Genomic DNA, 18,188 nt, shown 5'->3' on the forward strand with positions numbered 1-18,188 from the left:
CTGGGAAATAGTGTTATGAAGAGCACGCCTGTAACCCCAGCACTTGGGAGGTGGAGGCAAGAAGATTAGGAATCCCAGCTCTCTTCATAGGGAGTTTTAGGCTGTCCTGAGCTACAATAGATCTCATCCAGGGAGGTAGGGCAAAGAGAAAAAGGGAAGGAAGATATTGTGAGCATGCATGTACGAGTGTTTGTGTTTAGCGTTTCTTACTTGATTTTTAAAATTATTTATTTATGGGGCCACAGTGCCATAGTGCACATGTGGAGGTCAAAGGACAACTTTCAGGAATCAGTTATCTCCTTCCACCACTGAGGCCCAGGAAAGGACTCAGGCGACATGCAGCAAACACTAGCCGTGTGTCTGTGTGTTTTGTTTGTTTTTTTAAAACAGGGTCTTGAGGGGGCTGGAGAGATGATTCAGAGGTTAGAGCATTGCCTGCTCTTCCAAAGGTCCTGAGTTCAATTCCCAGCAACCACATGGTGGCTCACAACCATCTATAATGGGGTCTGGTGCCCTCTTCTGGCCTGCAGGCATACACACGGACAGAATATTGTAAACATAATAAATAAATAAATAGGGAAAGATTTGGGGTTTTTTTTTGTTTTTTTTTCTTTTTTTGGTTTTTCGAGACAGGGTTTCTCTGTGGTTTTGGAGCCTGTCCCAACGCCCGGCTTCTTGGTTTTTTTTTTTTTTTTTTTTTTTTTGGTTTTTCGAGACGGTTTCTCTGTGGTTTTGGAGCCTGTCCTGGAACTAGCTCTTGTAGACCAGGCTGGTCTCGAACTCACAGAGATCCGCCTGCCTCTGCCTCCCAAGTGCTGGGACTAAAGGCGTGCGCCACCACCGCCCGGCCTTGGTTTTTTTTTTAAAATATTTATTATGTATAAAACATTCTTTCTGCGTGTATGCCTGAAGGCCAGAAGAGGGCACCAGACCTCATTATAGATGGCTGTGAGCCACCATGTGGTTGCTGGGAATTGAACTCAGGACCTTTGGAAGAGCAGGCAATGCTCTTAACCACTGAGCCATCTCTCCAGCCCGGAAAGATTTGTTTAAAAAAATAAAATAAAATAAAAAAATAAAACAGGGTCTTGTTCGAGACCAGCCTGGTCTACAAGAGCTAGTTCCAGGACAGGCTCCAAAACCACAGAGAAACCCTGTCTTGCTATGAAGCCCTGGCTGGTTCAGAATTCTGTATGTAAAACAGGACTCCCTTCCTGAGTGTGCCCCAGAAGGGCTGGAATTATAGGTTTGTACCTCCATGTTCCTTTCCATCTCATTGCACCAAAAGCTATTATTTGTCCGTACAATGACATATTAATACAGTTCACAAATTCTAATTCGTTACCTACGAAGGCTCCGGTGACTTCACAAAGCAAACTGTGAAGAAAGAACTGGGAGGTAGGATTTTAAAAACTGCTAATGACAGGATGACTAAGGCCTAAAAAGGTTTCTCTGAGAAAGTGAAATTTAAAGTGAGAGAAGAGACTGAAATGGCAATACAAGCCAAAAAACAAGAACACCTCCTAAGGGACGAACACGATTTCATATGTACAAATAGAGGTAGGTTGGAGGTCGATATCCAGACAGTCGGTATTCTAGGCATTACTACCACAAGCTTTGTATTTCCCCGATTTATTAATGTCCGTGGGGATTTCTAGCATTTACATTTTTAATAAAACCACTTTATGATTAAAATTGTGCAGTGGGAGTGGACGACATCCTCAGTCTAATGATACCAAAAGCCAAGATTTCATCTTACGACACAGCGCCCAAGACTTCAGGGTCATGATGCGCCAGAGCCCAGGTTATTAGCAGTTGGCTAAGCATAAACCCGCCTCCCTCTCGACATTCGCGGCGGACTGCTAGAAACCCCGCCCCCTCCTTTCTGATTCGCTGTTCCGTGCTCGTCCCGCCTCTCCACCGTCCAGATTGGTGGCTTAGCCGCCCTCGCAGTTAGCGCGCTTGGAGAGAAGCTGCTACGCCCGGGACGGGAGCGGAGCTGCGCAGGAAACAATGGCAGGCTCGGCGTTGGCGATTCGGGCTCGGCTCGGCGCATGGGGTGTGAGGGTCCTGCAAACTCGAGGCTTCGGCTCCGACTCGGTAGGTGGCGGAAGGACCTACGGCCCATCCCGGGGCGCGGGTCCTCTCTTTCTTGTTGTGCCTTTTGCCATGATTACGTCTCTCTCTGCAGTCGGAGAGCATGGACACTGGCGCTGGCTCCATCCGAGAAGCTGGTGGGGCCTTCGGAAAGAGAGAGAAGGCTGAAGAGGATCGGTACTTCCGGTGAGGCCCATCTGGTCCCAAGTCCTGCCCCCATCTCCTTCCTGTCCTTTCTACGCCCTCTGTCGCTCCACCCATCTTTACCTGGTCCCTTGGGGCGCCCATCCTCTGGCAGAATTCCCAGGTCGATGAAGCCATTGTGTCTCAACACAGTTGAATCATTTAACATTTAACATCAGTACCGCTAGCCTCCCACCAGCCCTAAGCCGATCTGCAGGACTCAACCCAAGGCTCATCTCCTAATTTATCATTAGCTATCATCTTCCTCGCCCACGGTCACCAGCTCAGCACCTCTGTCAGTGCGAGACCCCCAGGCGCTTTGAACAGTGTTTACATCCAACCAGGACAAGCAGAACTTCTGAATCTGTCTTCTCTCTCTCTCTCTCTCTCTCTCTCTCTCTCTCTCTCTCTCTCTCCCCCCCTCTCTCCTCTCTCTCTCTTTTTCCTCTCTTCAATCTTTCCCCCGCAGGCATTAGTTTTGTAAGGCTGCATGCTTTCCCTGAGACCTCCGCGTGTCTTCAGTTCTTCGCAAGAGTTCTTAGCTGCTAGTAATTCCTGCTCAAAGCTAGACTTCCCTCTCTCCGGGAGACTTTTGCCCTACTCAGACCCTGGGTTGTAGATATTTCTCGACTGGTTAGAAACAGGGAGTGGACTATATCTACAACGTTTTCCCAACCCTGAGTTATCTTTAACTGCCGTCTGTCCACACTGGAGAGCAGCCGGAAACTAATCTTGCTTTTGTTCCTCCTTTGGTTTCGTCCTAAGGATTGTCCTAACCTACAGGGGTTGTTACTCAATTGTGAACTAAGAACTTAAAAACATGCAGATGTCGGGGGTTCAAGTCTCAGTACCAAAAAACAATTGTCAGGATGGCAATTCCCCTGCCTCTGCCTTCTTAAGTGTTGGGATTAGGGGATACCACCACTCCTGACTTGGAACCTTTATTCTTTACCTTGGGTATGACTGTTTTGTTGAGTCGTGTTTGGGTTTTCTTTCTTTTAAAGATTTACTTTATTTTTAGTTCTGTGGCTGTTTGGATGTGTGGGTGTAAATACAAGTGCCCTGGGGAAGCCAGAGTCAATGGGCGCCCCTGGAATGAAAGTTACAAGCAGTTGTGAGCTGCTGAAACTGGTGCTGGTGACCAGACTGAGGTCCTCTGCTAGGGCAGTATGCAGGGGCTGGAGAGGTGGCTCAGGGGTTAAGAGCACTGACTGCTTTTCCAGAGGAAAACTGTCTGTAGCTCCAGTTCCATGGCATCCCACACCTTCTTCTGGCCTGCATGGACAATGCATGCATACATATGGTGCATACCTTTAATCCTAACATTCTGGAGGCAGAGGCAGGAAAAGCTCTCTGAGTTTAAAGTCATATGGTCTACATACCTACATATCTAGTTCCAGGACAGCCATACATAAAGAGACCCTGTCTCGTTAAAAAAAAAAATCAGGCAAAATACTCATATACATAAAACATAAAATAAAAATAAATCTTAGGGCTCGAGAGATAGCTCAGAAGTTAAGAGCACTGGCTATTCTTCCAGAGGTCCTGAGTTCAATTCCCAGCAACCATATGTTGGCTTACAGCCATCTATAATGAGATCTGGTGACCTCTTTGGCATACAGGCATACATGCAGGTATAGATAAATCTTTTTCTAAAATCTTTAAAAAAAGAAGCTGACTATGGTGGTGCACATTTTTATTTAAATTGCGTGTGTGTGTGTGTGTGTGTGTACGTGTGTACGTGCATGCATGCTTGCTTGTGACAAGTGTGTGGGGACCCTCAGAGGCCAGAGGCGGTAGATCCCCTAGAGTTGTAAGCTGCCTAACATGGGTGCTAGAAATTAAATTTGGATTCTTCTGGAAAAAAATACGTGCTCTTAATCTCAGAACCACCTCTACAGCTCTTATTTAATTTTTTTTATGTATATGAGTTTATTGCCTAATGTATGTATGTGTGCCACATGAGTACCTGATACCTGTGGAGGCCAGAAGAGGGTGTCAGATCCCCTGAAACTACAGTTGCATATGGGTAGGAGTGCTGGAAACGGAACCTGAGTTCTGTGCAAGAGCAGCAAGTGCTCTTAATCATTGAGCTGTATTCGCAGTCCCAACTCAGTAAACTTAAATTGGGAACTTATCCAAAGACGACAGTTGGATCCCTTAGAACCCTGAGAACTGGAATTACAGATGGCTTTAGCTGCCATGTTAAGGCTGGTAACTGAACCCAGGTCCTTGCTAGAGCCAGTGCTCCTAACCATTGAGCCATCTCTCCAGCCCCTTGTTTGGGGCTTCCAAATTAGTCTCACTCTGTAGTTCAAGTGTACTGGAACCCAGACTGGCCTCAGATGCACAGTAATTCCTCCTACCTCAGCCCTCAAGGTGCCGGGGTTACTCAGTGAGCCAGTAACCCTGCCTGCCTTCAGTATGACTAAAGATCTCCTTGGGAGGCAGTGGAGTGACTCAGAGGGCAAAGGTGCTTTGTAACAAGACTGTGAAGCTGAGTTTTGACACCAGGGACTCACAGAGTAGGAGAGAACCGACTCCCACAAGCTCCATCCCACCCCCACCTCCACCCCAAACACACAAACGAATGTAATAAAAGTAAACTAAAGATCTCTTTGGATGGAGGATTGAAATTAAACCCCCTCGGCCGCTGTCTCCGTATAGAGAGAAGACAAGAGAACAACTGGCTGCCCTGAAGAAACACCACGAGGACGAGATCGAGCACCACGAGCAGGAGATTGAGCGTCTGCAGAAACAAATTGAGCGTCATAGGAAGAAGATGAAAAGCCTGAAACATAACAATCACTAAATGCATACAGTCCCCCACAGAATGGCCCCGTATCGTTCCTCACGTCTATAGAGACATAGTTCCGAGTGATTAATATTTGGTCTGTGTGCTACTAACAGATAATAAACTATCACCAGTAATCATGTGTGATGTATCTACTGTCTAAAAGGTGGTGGGGCGGGGAGCAGGCACTATGTCTCCATTCAAATGAATTAGGCAGGACTGTAAGTAGAATAAGGAGGGGAGATGACACAGACCCCAATCTAATCAGAAGTGTACAGAGAAATCTTGAACTGTAAACCCCAATCCAGTGCAGAACAGTCTGGAAATGATAGCATTGCATTACTTGGAGGACTCTCAGATGGACTTGCTATTGCTCTAATTTTGCAGGTTGAGACAATTGGCAATGGTGGTGCATGCCTTTAATCCCAGCACTTGGGAGGCAGAGGCAGTCGGATCTCTGTGAGTTCAAGACCAACTTGGTCTATAAGAACTAGTTCCAAGCCGGGCGGTGGTGGCGCACGCCTTTAATCCCAGCACTTGGGAGGCAGAGGCAGGTGGATCTCTGTGAGTTCGAGACCAGCCTGGTCTACAAGAGCTAGTTCCAGGACAGGCTCCAAAACCACAGAGAAACCCTGTCTCGAAAAACCAAAAAAAAAAAAAAAGAACTAGTTCCAGGACAGCTAAGGCTGTTACACAGAGAAACCTTGTCTCAAGAAAAACGAGAGTAAGAAAGAAAGACAAGAGCTGGACGGTGGTGGCTCACACCTTTTTTTTTTTTTTTTTTTTTTTTTTTTTTTTTTTTTGGTTTTTCGAGACAGGGTTTCTCTGTGGTTTTGGAGCCTGTCCTGGAACTAGCTCTTGTAGACCAGGCTGGTCTCGAACTCACAGAGATCCGCCTGCCTCTTGCCTCCCAAGTGCTGGGATTAAAGGCAGGCGTGCGCCACCACCGCCCGGCCCTTGGTTTTTTTTTTTTAATTGAAATCTAGGAAACCGGAATCTCCTGATTGTGTGTGTATGTGTACAACTTCGTGAAAATTTTTATTACAGCATAATAAAATAAAAGATGATTGTCTTGGGATGGTGTTTCAAGACAGGGTTTCTCGGTGTAGCTTTGAAGCCTGTCCTGGCACTTTCTTTGTAAACCAGGCTGGCCTTGAATTCACAGAGATTCACCTGCCTCTGCCTCCTGAGTGCTGGGATTAAAGATCTCACCACTATTGCCCAGCGTTTGTTTTTTTTTCCTGAGACAGAGTCTCACTATTACAGCCCTGACTGGTCTGGAACTCACTCTGTAGACCAAGCTGCCCTCACACTCAGAGATTCACCTGCCTCTGCCTCAGAGTGCTGGAATTAAAGTCATGCACAACCCACACCTAGTGAGATATAAGCATTAAATAATAACAAAATACTGCTTGGTCCTAAAATAGTTGAGATGTAAAGTCCTAAACACAGCACAGTTGTAAGATTGACATGGGATTCCAACCCCCAGCCCACCCCCACCCCTCCACGAGGCAATGTTTAGAAGACGTACAAGCTAGTGGCATGGACTCTTGGGAACTCATCAGAATGCAAATTCCCAGGTGGGGAACAAATCTGCTTGAACTGTAAAGAGGAGGGATATACTATTTTTTGTTTGTTTGCTAATTTTTTTCTTAAATGTTTTATGACTTAAGAGCATATTTTTTTTTTGTTTTTTGTTTTTGTTTTTGTTTTTCGAGACAGGGTTTCTCTGTGGTTTTGGAGCCTGTCCTGGAACTAGCTCTGTAGACCAGGCTGGTCTCGAAGTCACAGAGATCCACCTGCCTCTGCCTCCCAAGTGCTGGGATTAAAGGCGTGCGCCACCACCGCCCGGCGAGCATATTTTTTTAAAGATTGATTTGTTTTGTGTACAATGTTCTACCTGCATGTGTGCCTTCATGCCAGAAGATGGCACCAGACCTCATTACAGATGGTTGTGAGCCACCATGTGGTTTCTGGAAATTGAACTCAGAACCTCTGGAAGAGCAGTCAGTGCTCTTAACCTCTGAACCATCTCTCCAGACCTTTAGTTAGTTTGATTTCTAAAGTAGCTGGCCTCAAATATACTATATAGTGTCTGCCTCCTCAGTGCTGAGATTACAGGCCCAGTGTCTTCATTCAAGCTTTCTTTTCCAGGAAGGAAGGTTGGTTATGTAGCCTAGGCTGGCCTTGAACTCATGATTCTCCTATCACATCTTCCTCAGTGCTAGAATTTACAGGCAGGTACTACTAACAAATATGAATTTTTTTTTAATCCAGATACAATTAGTAATTTTAGCATTCAGGAGGTAAAGGCAGCAAGATTAGGAGTTCAGGGTCAGCCTTAGTCACAAAGGCAGTTTGGGGCCAACTTGGGCTACTTGAGGCAATCTTCAAACAAAAAAACAAGGAGCCAGGGTGGTAGCACACACCTCTAGTCCCGGCACAAAGGAGGCAGAAGCAGGTGGATCTCTGTAAGTCTGAAGCTAGCCTGGTCTACAGAGTCCTAGGCCAGCCAAAGCCACACAGAGAAACCCTGTCTTGAAAAAGAAAAAAGAAACTGACGTAATGCACATAGCAGGACAGTTCATCATTAACCATTTAAATGATAAATCACCTGAGCTTGGCAGCATGCCTGGCTGAATTTCTTATTTTGATGAGGTCTCACTCCTTAACTCGTTATGGAGCACAGGCTAGCTGGGATTCCAGACATGAACTACCATGCCCAGCTCAATGCGTGTATGTGTAAGTGTGTGTGAGAGAGAGCTTAAGGGTGAATGTGTGTTATGTAAATGTATGTATTGCTGGGGATGGGGCCCAGGGTCCCGGGTTGCACAAGCATCCTAACATTGAGCTACCCTACTTAGCCTCCTTATCTTGCCACTTGTTGTACCTGTTATGTTTAGTTTTTTTAAATCCATTTGGAGCTAAATTTCATTTTTTTTTAATCTGTAAAGAAAGTCTGTTCTTTCTCAATCAATGTTTTCTTCGCTTCCTTGGCAAAATACAAGTCAAGTATGTGGCTCAGTGGTTAGAGTGTTTGCTGCTCTTCCAAGACACCCATGCTCAGTTCCTAATACTCATATTGGGGAGCTCACAACTGCCCATGATTCCAGCTCTGGGGGAGCCAACACCTTCTTCTTGCCCTCTGAGGGCAGCCACACACATGTGTCATACACACAGGAACACAAACAAACAAATAAAAATAACTTGAAAGTCTTATGTTACATGTAGTATCATTTATTTATTTTGTGTGTGTGTGTGTGTGTGTGTGTGTGATGTGTGTGTGTGGGCACACTTGTATAATGTCATACCCATGGAGGTCAGAGGACAACTTCAGGAAGCCATTCTCTTTTTCTCATAAGGTTTCTGGGGATCAAATTCAGTTCATCAGGATTGACAGCAAATACCTTTATCAACTCACTGGTCCTTGGGGTATGAATGTGTGTGCACATGCACATGTGAGTGGTAAAGTCCTCTCACCTCAGCCTTCCAGGTGCCAGGATTTATAGACATGAGCCACCATGCCCATCTGGACTGAGATTTCTCCTCAAGGTGTGTATATGTGTGTGGTATGTATGGAGTTTGTATATATATATATATATATTTGTTTATAGATATAGATAGATAGATAGATAGATAGATAGATAGATAGATAGATAGATAGATAGATAGATAGATAGATATGCCTCTGTGTAGGTGTGTGTATACAGGTGTGGAGTTTGAGGCAGTCTCTCAGATGAACCCAGAGTTCACAATAAAGCTAGTCTGGCTAGTCAACTTGCCCTGTGGCTCCCTTGTCCCGGCTTTCTGGGTGCTGGAAGCACAGGTGGACTCCCAGCTACTACATCCATCTGGCCTTGTTCAGGTCCCCAGCCTTCTACTGACTTTTACATCAACCTATGTAAACACGGTCACCAGAATATTTTCTTTCTTTATATGGCTTTAAATGATCATTTCACTTCTTTTTTGGTCTCGTTTATTTTTCCTTTTCCTGCTTCCAACGTGGATCTTCCATCCTCCTGTCCTGGACTAAAGGCCCGCACCCCGCTCCAACTCTGAATGAATGAATGTTCCTTATCATCACAGATTTCTATACTTTCATGTCTGGGAACCAGATAGAAGAGTTAATTGGCGGGGCTGAGAGATGGCTCAGAGGTTAAGAGCACTGCCTGCTCTTCCTAAGGTCCTGAGGTCAATTCCCCGCATCCATATGGTGGCTCACAACTATCTGTAATGAGATCTGGTGCCCTCTTCTGGCCTGCAGGACATACACACAGACAGAATAGTGTATACTTAATAAATAAATAAATAAATATTTTTTAAAAAAGAGTTAATTGGCTACTGTATCTTCTCTACCCTCCCCCCAAAAAAGCAAAAACACTGAGGCAGAGAGGTTCTGGTGCCACCCCAGGGGCCCTGAAGGTGCTGGCTCTGTCTCTAACGGGACTTCCGTGTTTCTTTTCCAGCTTCACGTTTGTAGCCCAAGAAGCTTGGGAGAAGGACAAAATGCCCTCACTGCCACAGGCCCACGAGACACTCTTCCAAATATGAAACTGTTGTGCGATAGTCACTGTGTGAAGATACATCACTGTGATCGGCGTAATAAAGAGCCAAATGACCAATGGCTGGCAGGAGGTAGAAGTCTAGGCAGGACCTCTGGATGGAGAGAACTCGGGGAGGAAGGGTAGAGCAGCCAGCCAGATGCAGAGGAACCAGAATAGGCATAATAGAGACAAGGTAATGAACACGTGGAAGTACACAGATTTAAAAATATGGGTTAATTTAAGTTATAAGAACTATGTAGGAGCCGGGCGGTGGTGGCGCACGCCTTTAATCCCAGCACTCGGGAGGCAGAGGCAGGCGGATCTCTGTGAGTTCGAGGCCAGCCTGGTCTACAAGAGCTAGTTCCAGGACAGGCTCCAAAGCTACAGAGAAACCCTGTCTCGAAAAATTAAAAAACAAAAAACAAAAAACAATGTAGGAACAAGCCTACATCAGGCTGAGCTTTCAGAATTAATAAGTCCCCGTATCATTATTTGTGAGCTGGAGGCCAAAAGAAAAGTCTGTCTATATGTAATTCATTTATTCATTTAGGCATTGAAATAAAACAAATTTCTTAGGGTTGGGTGTGGTGCATGCTTTTAATCCCAGCTCTCAGGAAGCAGAGGCAGATGGAACTCTGTGAGTTCAAGGCCAGCCTGGTCTATAAAGTGAGTTCTGGGACAACCAGAGAACTGTTACACAGAGAAACCCTGACTAAATAAACAAAAACAAAATCAAGTTTCTTTTTGCTTTTCACCTAGTCTCATGTAGCCCAGGCTGGCCTCAATTTCCTGTCCTCCTGTCTCTACCTCCCAAGTACTAGTATTACAAACTTTCTCCTCTGTGCCCAATTGTTTAGGGTTTTGGTCTGTAGACATTTATTTTAATTTTTTGTTTGCTTTTTCGGTTTTTGTTTTTTCAAGACAGAGTCTTCTTTCTTTTTTTTTTTTTTTTTTTTTTTTGGTTTTTTGGTTTTTCGAGACAGGGTTTCTCTGTGTCACTTTGTTGCCTGCCCTGGAACTAGCTCTTGTAGACCAGGCTGGAACTCACAGAGATCCTTCTACCTCAGAGATCTACCTACCCCTGCCTTGCAAGGCTGGGATTAAAGGCATGCGCCACCACCGTCCAGCATATATAAGTGTTTTTTCTTTTCTTTTTTTTTTTAAAAATATTTATTTATTTATTATGTATACAATATTCTGTCTGTGTGTATGCCTGCAGGCCAGAAGAGGGCACCAGACCTCATTACAGATGGTTGTGAGCCACCATGTGGTTGCTGGGAATTGAACTCAGGACCTTTGGAAGAGCAGGCAGTGCTCTTAACCTCTGAGCCATCTCTCCAGCCCCTATAAGTGTTTTTTCTACATGTATATATGTACAACATATTCATGTCAGGTACCCACTTAGCTATGAATAAAGTGTCTGATCCCCTGGAACTGGAGTTGTAGATGTCTGTGAGCCACCATGTAGGTGCTGGGAACTGTACCCAGGTCCTCTATAAGAACAACATATGCGGGCCGGGCGATGGTGGCGCACACCTTTAATCCCAGCACTCGGGAGGCAGAGGCAGGCGGATCTCCGTGAGTTTGAGTCTAGCCTGGTCTACAAGAGCTAGTTACAGGACAGGCTCCAAAGCTACAGAGAAACCCGTCTTGAAAAAACAAAAACAAACAAACAAACAAACAAAAAAAGAACAACATATACCAGTAACTGCTAAGCTATGCCTTTTAAAATTGTTAGGAGGGCTGGAAAGATGGCTTAGAGGTAAAAAAGCACTGCCTGTTCTTTCAAAGGTTCCTAGTTCAATTCCCAGCAACCACATGGTAGCTCACAATCATCTATAATCATCTGGTTCTCTCTTCTGACTTGCAAGCATACATTCAGGCAGAACAGTATATACATAATAAATCTTTTTTTAAAAAAAAAAATTGTGTTAGGGGTCCAGAAGACCCAAGTTAGATTCCCAGCATCAACATAGTGGCTCATAGCCATTTGTAATTCCAATGCCTTCTTTTGGACTACATTGACACCAGGCATACCAGTGGTTCACAGACATTCATGCAGACAAAACAGACACACACATAAAATAATTCATTAAATGTAAAAATAAATAAATCTTGGCCAGGTGGTGGCGGTTCATGCCTTTAGTCCCAGCACTTGCAAGGAAGGGGTAGGTAGATCTCTAATTAGAGGCCAGCCTGGTCTGCAGAGTGAGTTCCAGGACAGTGATGGCTACACGAGGAGCCCTGTCTCTAAATAAATAAATAAATAACTCATGTGTTTATGTCTCTTTGATATTTGCACATGCTAGGGAAGCACTCACCACCAAGCTACATCTCCAGAATGAGACAGCTTTTTTCACTACTTGTCAGGCACTGTAGGAGGGGCATGGGATTCAACAGAAAACCAAAGCCCGGACCTCATGGAGTCATCTCCATAGTTAGGAGAAAGTAAATAGTTGAATATATGTGTTAATGATGAGACAGAGTAACAGGTCTAGAGCACACAAGATGGGGGTGATTTCTCTTCCATTCTTCATCCTGATAAGGTACTCAGAGTTTCCTGAACAAGGAGAGGCCCCGGAGGATGTAATGACATGCTGTAAAATACAGACCATTCTAAGCTAGGGTCCAGCAGCAAGGACTTGGAGAGGGGACTGGCCTGACACAGGTGAAGAGTCATAAAGTAATGGTCCGTGTAGCCAGAGCCGAGTAAGGGGAGAAGTAACGAGAGCGATAGGTGAGCTTTACAAATAACAGCAAAACGGTCACTTCTAAACCTCCTATTCCCAGTTCTGCACAAATTGGCTGACCCAGAAAGATGTCATTCAGTCAATGAACGCTGTAACTGTTTGCCATGGCAGCAACACGCCCATAATCCTAGCCACTTCAATGCCCAAGTTTTCTTCTTTCTTTCTTCTTTCCTTCCTTTTTGTTATTCTTTGTTATTGTTTAGTTTGTTTGTTCTGTTTTTTCAAGACAGGGTTCCTTTGTGTAGCCCTGGCTGTCCTGGAACTCACTCTGTAGACCAGGCTGGCCTCAGACTCAACTGCCTCTGCCTCCTGATTACTGTGACTAAAGGCAAGCCCCAACACGCCAGGCTTGAGCACAAGTTCTCAAAGCCAGCTTGCAAAATAGTAGACCTTGTCTCTTAAGTGGGAGGGGAAAGTTAATGAGTGTTTAACTACTGCAGAAAGGAGTTCAAAGAGCCTGGAAAGTGAACTCCTTCGAGTTCCTACCCTGCCACTGCCACACACTTTGACCTTGAACAAAGGTGTGCGTCAACAAGTACCTGCAAAAGTAGAAGGAAGTAGAGGATGCGGCAGAGCTCAGCGGCAGGGCAATTGCCTCACATTTGCCAAGGCCAGAGTTTGATGGCCAGCACAAAAAAGGGGGGCAGGTGAGATGACTCAGGGAGTAAAGCTAACAAGACTAAGGACCTGAGATGATTCCCAGAAATCAAGTCATAGAAGAGAACTGGCTCCCACAAGTTGTTTTCACGCATGAGCCATAAGTGCAATTGCACACACACACACATATACATGATAAATAAATAAATGTACATTTTAAAGGGAAGATCTTCCTAATCCCAGCACTCAGGAGGCAGAGGCAGGGTGGGTCTCTGAGAGTTCAAGTCCAGCCTGGTATACAGAGTGAGTTCCAGGACAGGTTCCAAAAAGCTACAGAGAAACCCTGTCTGAAAAGAATGAATAAATAAATAAATAAATAAATAAATAAATAAATAAATAAATGGAGAGCCTAGGCACAGGCCCAAAAAAGCTATAAAGAAACCCTGTCTCGAAAAACCAATAAACAAACAAACAAACAAATGGAAAGTCTAGGCATAACGTTGCTCACCTTATTCCCAGCAACTCAGGAAGCAGAGGCAGGCAGATCTCTGTGAGTTCAGGCCAGCCTGCGGACTGAAGCAGCACTTCTTGTTTTTTTTTTTTTTTTTTTTTTTTAGTTTTTCGAGTTTTTCTCTGTAGCTTTGGAGCCTGTCCTGGCACTAGCTCTTGTAGATCAGGCTGGCCTCGAACTCAGAGATCGCCTGCCTCTGCCTCCCAAGTGCTGGGATTAAAGGCGTGCGCCACCACCGCCCGGCGCACTTTTTGATTTTATTTAAATTATTTTTTAGGTGTATGGGTGTTTTGCTTGCACGTACGTCTGTGCACGACTTGCTTGCCTGGTACCTGTGGGGGTCAGAAGGGCACGTTGAATCCTTCTCCTGGAACTGTACCGTGTGGGCATGTGGGTGCTGGGAACAGAACCGAAGTCCTCTGTAAAAGCCCTCAGCAATGCTCTTTTATTTATTTATTTATTTATTTAATTAATTTTATTTTTTCAAGACAGGGTTTATTTATAACTTTGGAGCCTGTCCTGGAACTCACTCTGGAGACCAGGCTGACCCGGAACTCACAAAGATCCGCCTGCCTCTGCCTCCCGAGTGCTGGGATTAAAGGCCTGCGCCACCATCGCCCAGCAACCCCTTACTTTTCATTTTGGAACAGGGGAAGGATCATACTAAGTTTCTCAACCTGGCTTTGGACTTGTGATCTGCCTCAGCAGCCACAAGAGTTGGGATTCCAGGCATGGGCTGCCAGGCTCAGCTATGTTGAGGAATGTGTGTTTTCTGGGGTTTTAGGTTCAGGTTCCTGTAGATAATGTGGGTAAGCTAAATGGCCTCCGTACTTGATGATTGCTGAAAACAGGAAAAGACAAGTCTAGCTACTGGCTGGTGTGCTCGGTGAAACAAGAGAAATTATAAATAGGGGATTTTATGTGAAATTGCTCCAACACTTTTTTGCATGGCAAGGTCTCATGCACCCCAGGCTTCTGAGGGCACCTTGCACACTTATATACAGGCACACACCTATACATATAAAACAAAAAACAATTTTTACAAGAAGTAAAAGTTGAAGAGCCCAGCATGATGGCAAAGGCCTATAATTCTGGAGGTGGAGGCAGGAGGATCAGACGTTCAAAGACATCCTCTGGGCTACATAAAGTCCAAGGAAAGCCTGTACCACACGAGACCCTCCCATTATGCAAGAACTCACAAAGATTGGGCTGGAGGAGAGATGGCTCAGAGGTTAAAAGCACTGGCTGCTCTTCTAGAGGACCTGGGTTCAATTCCAAGTAACCACACGGCAGCCCACAACTGTCTGTAATTCCAGTTCCAGGGGATCCGACACCCTCACACAGACCTACATGCAGGGAAAACACCAAAGCACATAAAAATAACTATTAAAAAAAAAAAAAAGCACCAAGTTCGTGCAGTCTGGTCTGTAAACCCAGCTATTCAAGTTTTTTTCTTTTGTTTTGTTTTGTTTGTTTTTGAGACTGGCTCTTACTGAGTTAATCAAACTCACTACGCAGTCCAGCCTGGCTTTGAACACATGCCTGTGCACCATCATGCCCCGCGAAGTATTTAAATGTAGACAGATAAAAAAGTGTAGCGATTTAAAACACCAAGGAGGATATACAAACCTGTAATCTCAGCTACTAGAGAGGCTGAGGCAGGGGAATCACAAAGTCAAGACCAGCTTTTGAGTTCCTGACCCGCCTGTTGTACAGGAGACCGGGTCTCAAAAAGTTAAAAAAAAAAAAAAAAAAAAAAGCAAGCCTTGGGCTACCAGCTCGGCTCTGGGAGGGCAGAGGACAGGTAGGCGCTGGGTTCTACACCAATCAGAGCCCAGTTGATAGGCAGATAGGAAGATTTCAAAGACCCTTCCGGTCCCTTCAACAGCCTTGGAGACTCGCTTCCTAAGTCAGCCTGGAAACCCGCCTGGTCCTATCCTGAGCGTCGCTGCGGGCTCCTATTGGCTAGCACACAACCCTGCCCACCTCCCTGCTCATTGGCCGCCGCGATTTACGTAAGAAGAGCCTGTTGCTGAGCACAAAAAAAAAAAAAAAAAAAAAAAAAAAGAACAGTGATGCAGCTTTCGCCGAAAGAGACTTTGGGGAAAACAACAACATAAAATAATAACCCCGGCTGCTTTATTGACCACTCCGATTGCACGAAGCCCCGTTGAAGAGTTTTCACGCGTTAGCTTTCATCGAAGCGTTGACACAGGAGGAAACAGGTGCAAAGAGAAATGACTTGTCCAGAATTCACACGGATTTGAAGAGCTAGGACCGCATTCTTCATCTCCCCTGTCCTAGAGCCTGTTGGAATGGCGGGGGAGAAGGAGGACACCATAGCAAAGAGATTGTTCTTTCTGAAAATAAGCGGCCCCTGAACCAGCCTGTTAAAGTGTCGCTTGGCTGGACCTCAGATCTAGTCTCCACCCCGCAGACAGCTTTCCGAGGGTCTTGAGCGAATTCCTTCTCTCTTGAGCAGAGGTTTTCTGCCTGTGCAATGAGAGGACCAGAACAATGGGAGAAATATTTAGGTCTTGAAGTCTTGTGAAAGCTTAATTCTTGCTAGACTCTTTCAGAAGCTACGCGATATTTACTTAGCCATCGTCTGGCCTCTTGTGAAGACCTTGAAGCCTTGACACGGGGGCCTGACAGTCGTTCGTACCGAATCATTTGGAGAGGCCTTGTCAGTCTTTTTCAGTCCACGGTGGCTGAGCTGTAGCAAGATATGGCCTGCAGGGAGCGCTGCGGGCTCGCAAAAATTATTAAACTAGAAAAGTCCCGCTGATTGCCAGAAAGCAGCCAGAATAGGTTAGCGTTCATATTTTATTACAGAGTATGAGCTATTCCAAACTTGAAGTTTTCTATCCAAAATGTGCAGTCGAGGGAAGTGACGTCATCCAGAAAACGCTAGTTCTCTGCATAGTGACTGGAGAGAGGACTCTTTTCTAAATTCCTTGGTTTTGTAGATAAGAAAATGGATTCTAGTCGGGCAGTGGTGGCTCACGCCTTTAACACCAGCATTCTGAAGGCAGAGGCAGGCGGATCTGTGGGTTCGAGCCCTGCCTGGTCTACAGAGCAAGTTTCAGGACAGCCAAGGTTACACAGAGAAACTCTGTCTCGAAAAATTAAAAAAAGAAAGAAGGAAGGAAGGAAGGAAGAAAGAAAGAAAGAAAAACAGATTCTAAGAGCTGGGAAAGGAACAAGTTCAGTTTGTTGAATAAAGATTAAAAACAGTTGCCTGACTCTCAAAAATGCTTTTCAGATTGTTGACTCTCTTTCTGAGAGTCGGTGACAACTTGGAGGGACTAAGTCAGGGCCAGGTGAGGTTTTGTCAGCTCAGGACCGTGTTCAGCACCTCCCACAATGCCTGCCTAATGAGTAAGTGAATGAGTGTGTGAGCAAGCTTTTGGTGGGTGTGTGGAGTGTCTCCTTTGGATTTATCAAACCTACTGGAGCGAGGTTTCTTTCCTACATGATTTGTCTGGGCAGAAATTGTGTTCTGCACCTGACGGTAGTGGTGCAAGCCTTAAATGTGAGTTCCAGGCCAGCCTGGTATACAGAGCGGGTTACAGGACAGGCTCCAAAGCTACACAGAGAGAGAAAGAAATTATGTTCTGCAAGTGGGGGCTGAAGCCAGAAAACAATAAAACACAGGGAGTAATAAATCATAGCCCCTGGAACGGTCATAATGTAAGGGCATTGTAATAAAGTAATCCAAGAATTTGATGCCACAAAACTAATTCACACACACACACGATGATCCCATTAGATTCATAATCTGAGAGGATCAGAGGCTGAAGAAGTCTCAAAAAACATTTCAGATCTGATCTAGACGTGTTTTCAAGACTGTGACATGATTGAGGAATAAAAATAGCTTTGGCCAATCAGTGGCCTTAACGCAGCTGATGCAACAGTCCAGAGAGTATGGCAACAGGAGGAAGAAGGAGACCTAGCCTGAACCAAAAATTCAAGGCATGGGGGAGGGGAGGAATGCATCCAACCAGCGTCACACACACCTCACTGGGCTTGTAGCTTCCCTGCTGGGTTTCCAGTGCCCTGCCCAGCCCAGCGAACGGAGCACACTGCGTGCTCAGAAGTATTTACTGTGAGGAAGGGAAAGAGCAGATTTCTCTGCGAGGAGGTAGCCCACCGCTTCTCCCCCACCTCCGTGCTGCTTGCTCCTGCTCCCTTAGCCATCTTCAAGTGATGTCTTAGCTTTCCACAGAGGCCCCTGTCATGAAGACGAGCCGACATACCCATGAGAGGCCACTTTACAGTTATGTTTCTTACTCCTCATTAATATATCTGCTTTAGGCGTCAATGACAAGTGCCAGCCTGCCTCTTAGACATACGCACATCCTTCTCTCATCGCCGGTGTGGTAGTTTCTGCTATGGAGTCATCCCCTGCCTTTGAACACTCTGCCGATTACTAAGCCACCTGACCTCAGCCAGCACACCTCTTGAGAGCTTCGGTTTTGTCATCTGCCAAATGGGGACATAAAGCCTACTTAGGGAAGTTGCCGTGAGAGTTATCATGGGATCATGGGTGTGTCCTGGACTCTCACTGGTACAGCCCAATACTTTTCAGAGTCTACGTCCCCTCTGCTTTCTTTCTTTTTTTTTTTTTTTTTTTTTTTTTTTTTTTTTTTTTTTTTTTTTTTTTATTTTTCGAGACAGGGTTTCTCCGTAGCTTTTGGTTCCTGTCCTGG

General features: G+C 45.3%; 1 protein-coding gene across 1 annotated transcript; it reads left to right on the forward strand.

Moving 5' to 3' along the window:
* Nucleotides 1-1,934: 1,934 nt before the first annotated feature.
* Atp5if1 (ATP synthase inhibitory factor subunit 1) lies at nucleotides 1,935-5,211 on the forward strand. The gene is made up of 3 exons (XM_057783743.1): nucleotides 1,935-2,100; nucleotides 2,192-2,283; nucleotides 4,948-5,211. Exons 1-3 carry the CDS (start codon nucleotides 2,014-2,016, stop codon nucleotides 5,090-5,092), a joined length of 324 nt encoding a protein of 107 aa, XP_057639726.1. The 5' UTR covers nucleotides 1,935-2,013; the 3' UTR covers nucleotides 5,093-5,211.
* The last annotated feature ends 12,977 nt before the right edge of the window (nucleotides 5,212-18,188 follow it).

This window comes from Chionomys nivalis, chromosome 11, assembly GCF_950005125.1.
Source record: "Chionomys nivalis chromosome 11, mChiNiv1.1, whole genome shotgun sequence".
In the NCBI taxonomy this organism is placed as follows: Eukaryota; Metazoa; Chordata; class Mammalia; order Rodentia; family Cricetidae; genus Chionomys; species Chionomys nivalis.

Coding starts and splice junctions, on each gene's coding strand:
- Atp5if1 (XM_057783743.1), top strand. CDS start 2,014: ATGGCAGGCTCGGCGTTGGCGATTCGGGCTCGGCTCGGCGCATGGGGT. Junction 2,101..2,191: donor GAGGCTTCGGCTCCGACTCG/GTAGGTGGCGGA, acceptor CTCTCTCTGCAG/TCGGAGAGCATGGACACTGG. Junction 2,284..4,947: donor GAAGAGGATCGGTACTTCCG/GTGAGGCCCATC, acceptor GTCTCCGTATAG/AGAGAAGACAAGAGAACAAC.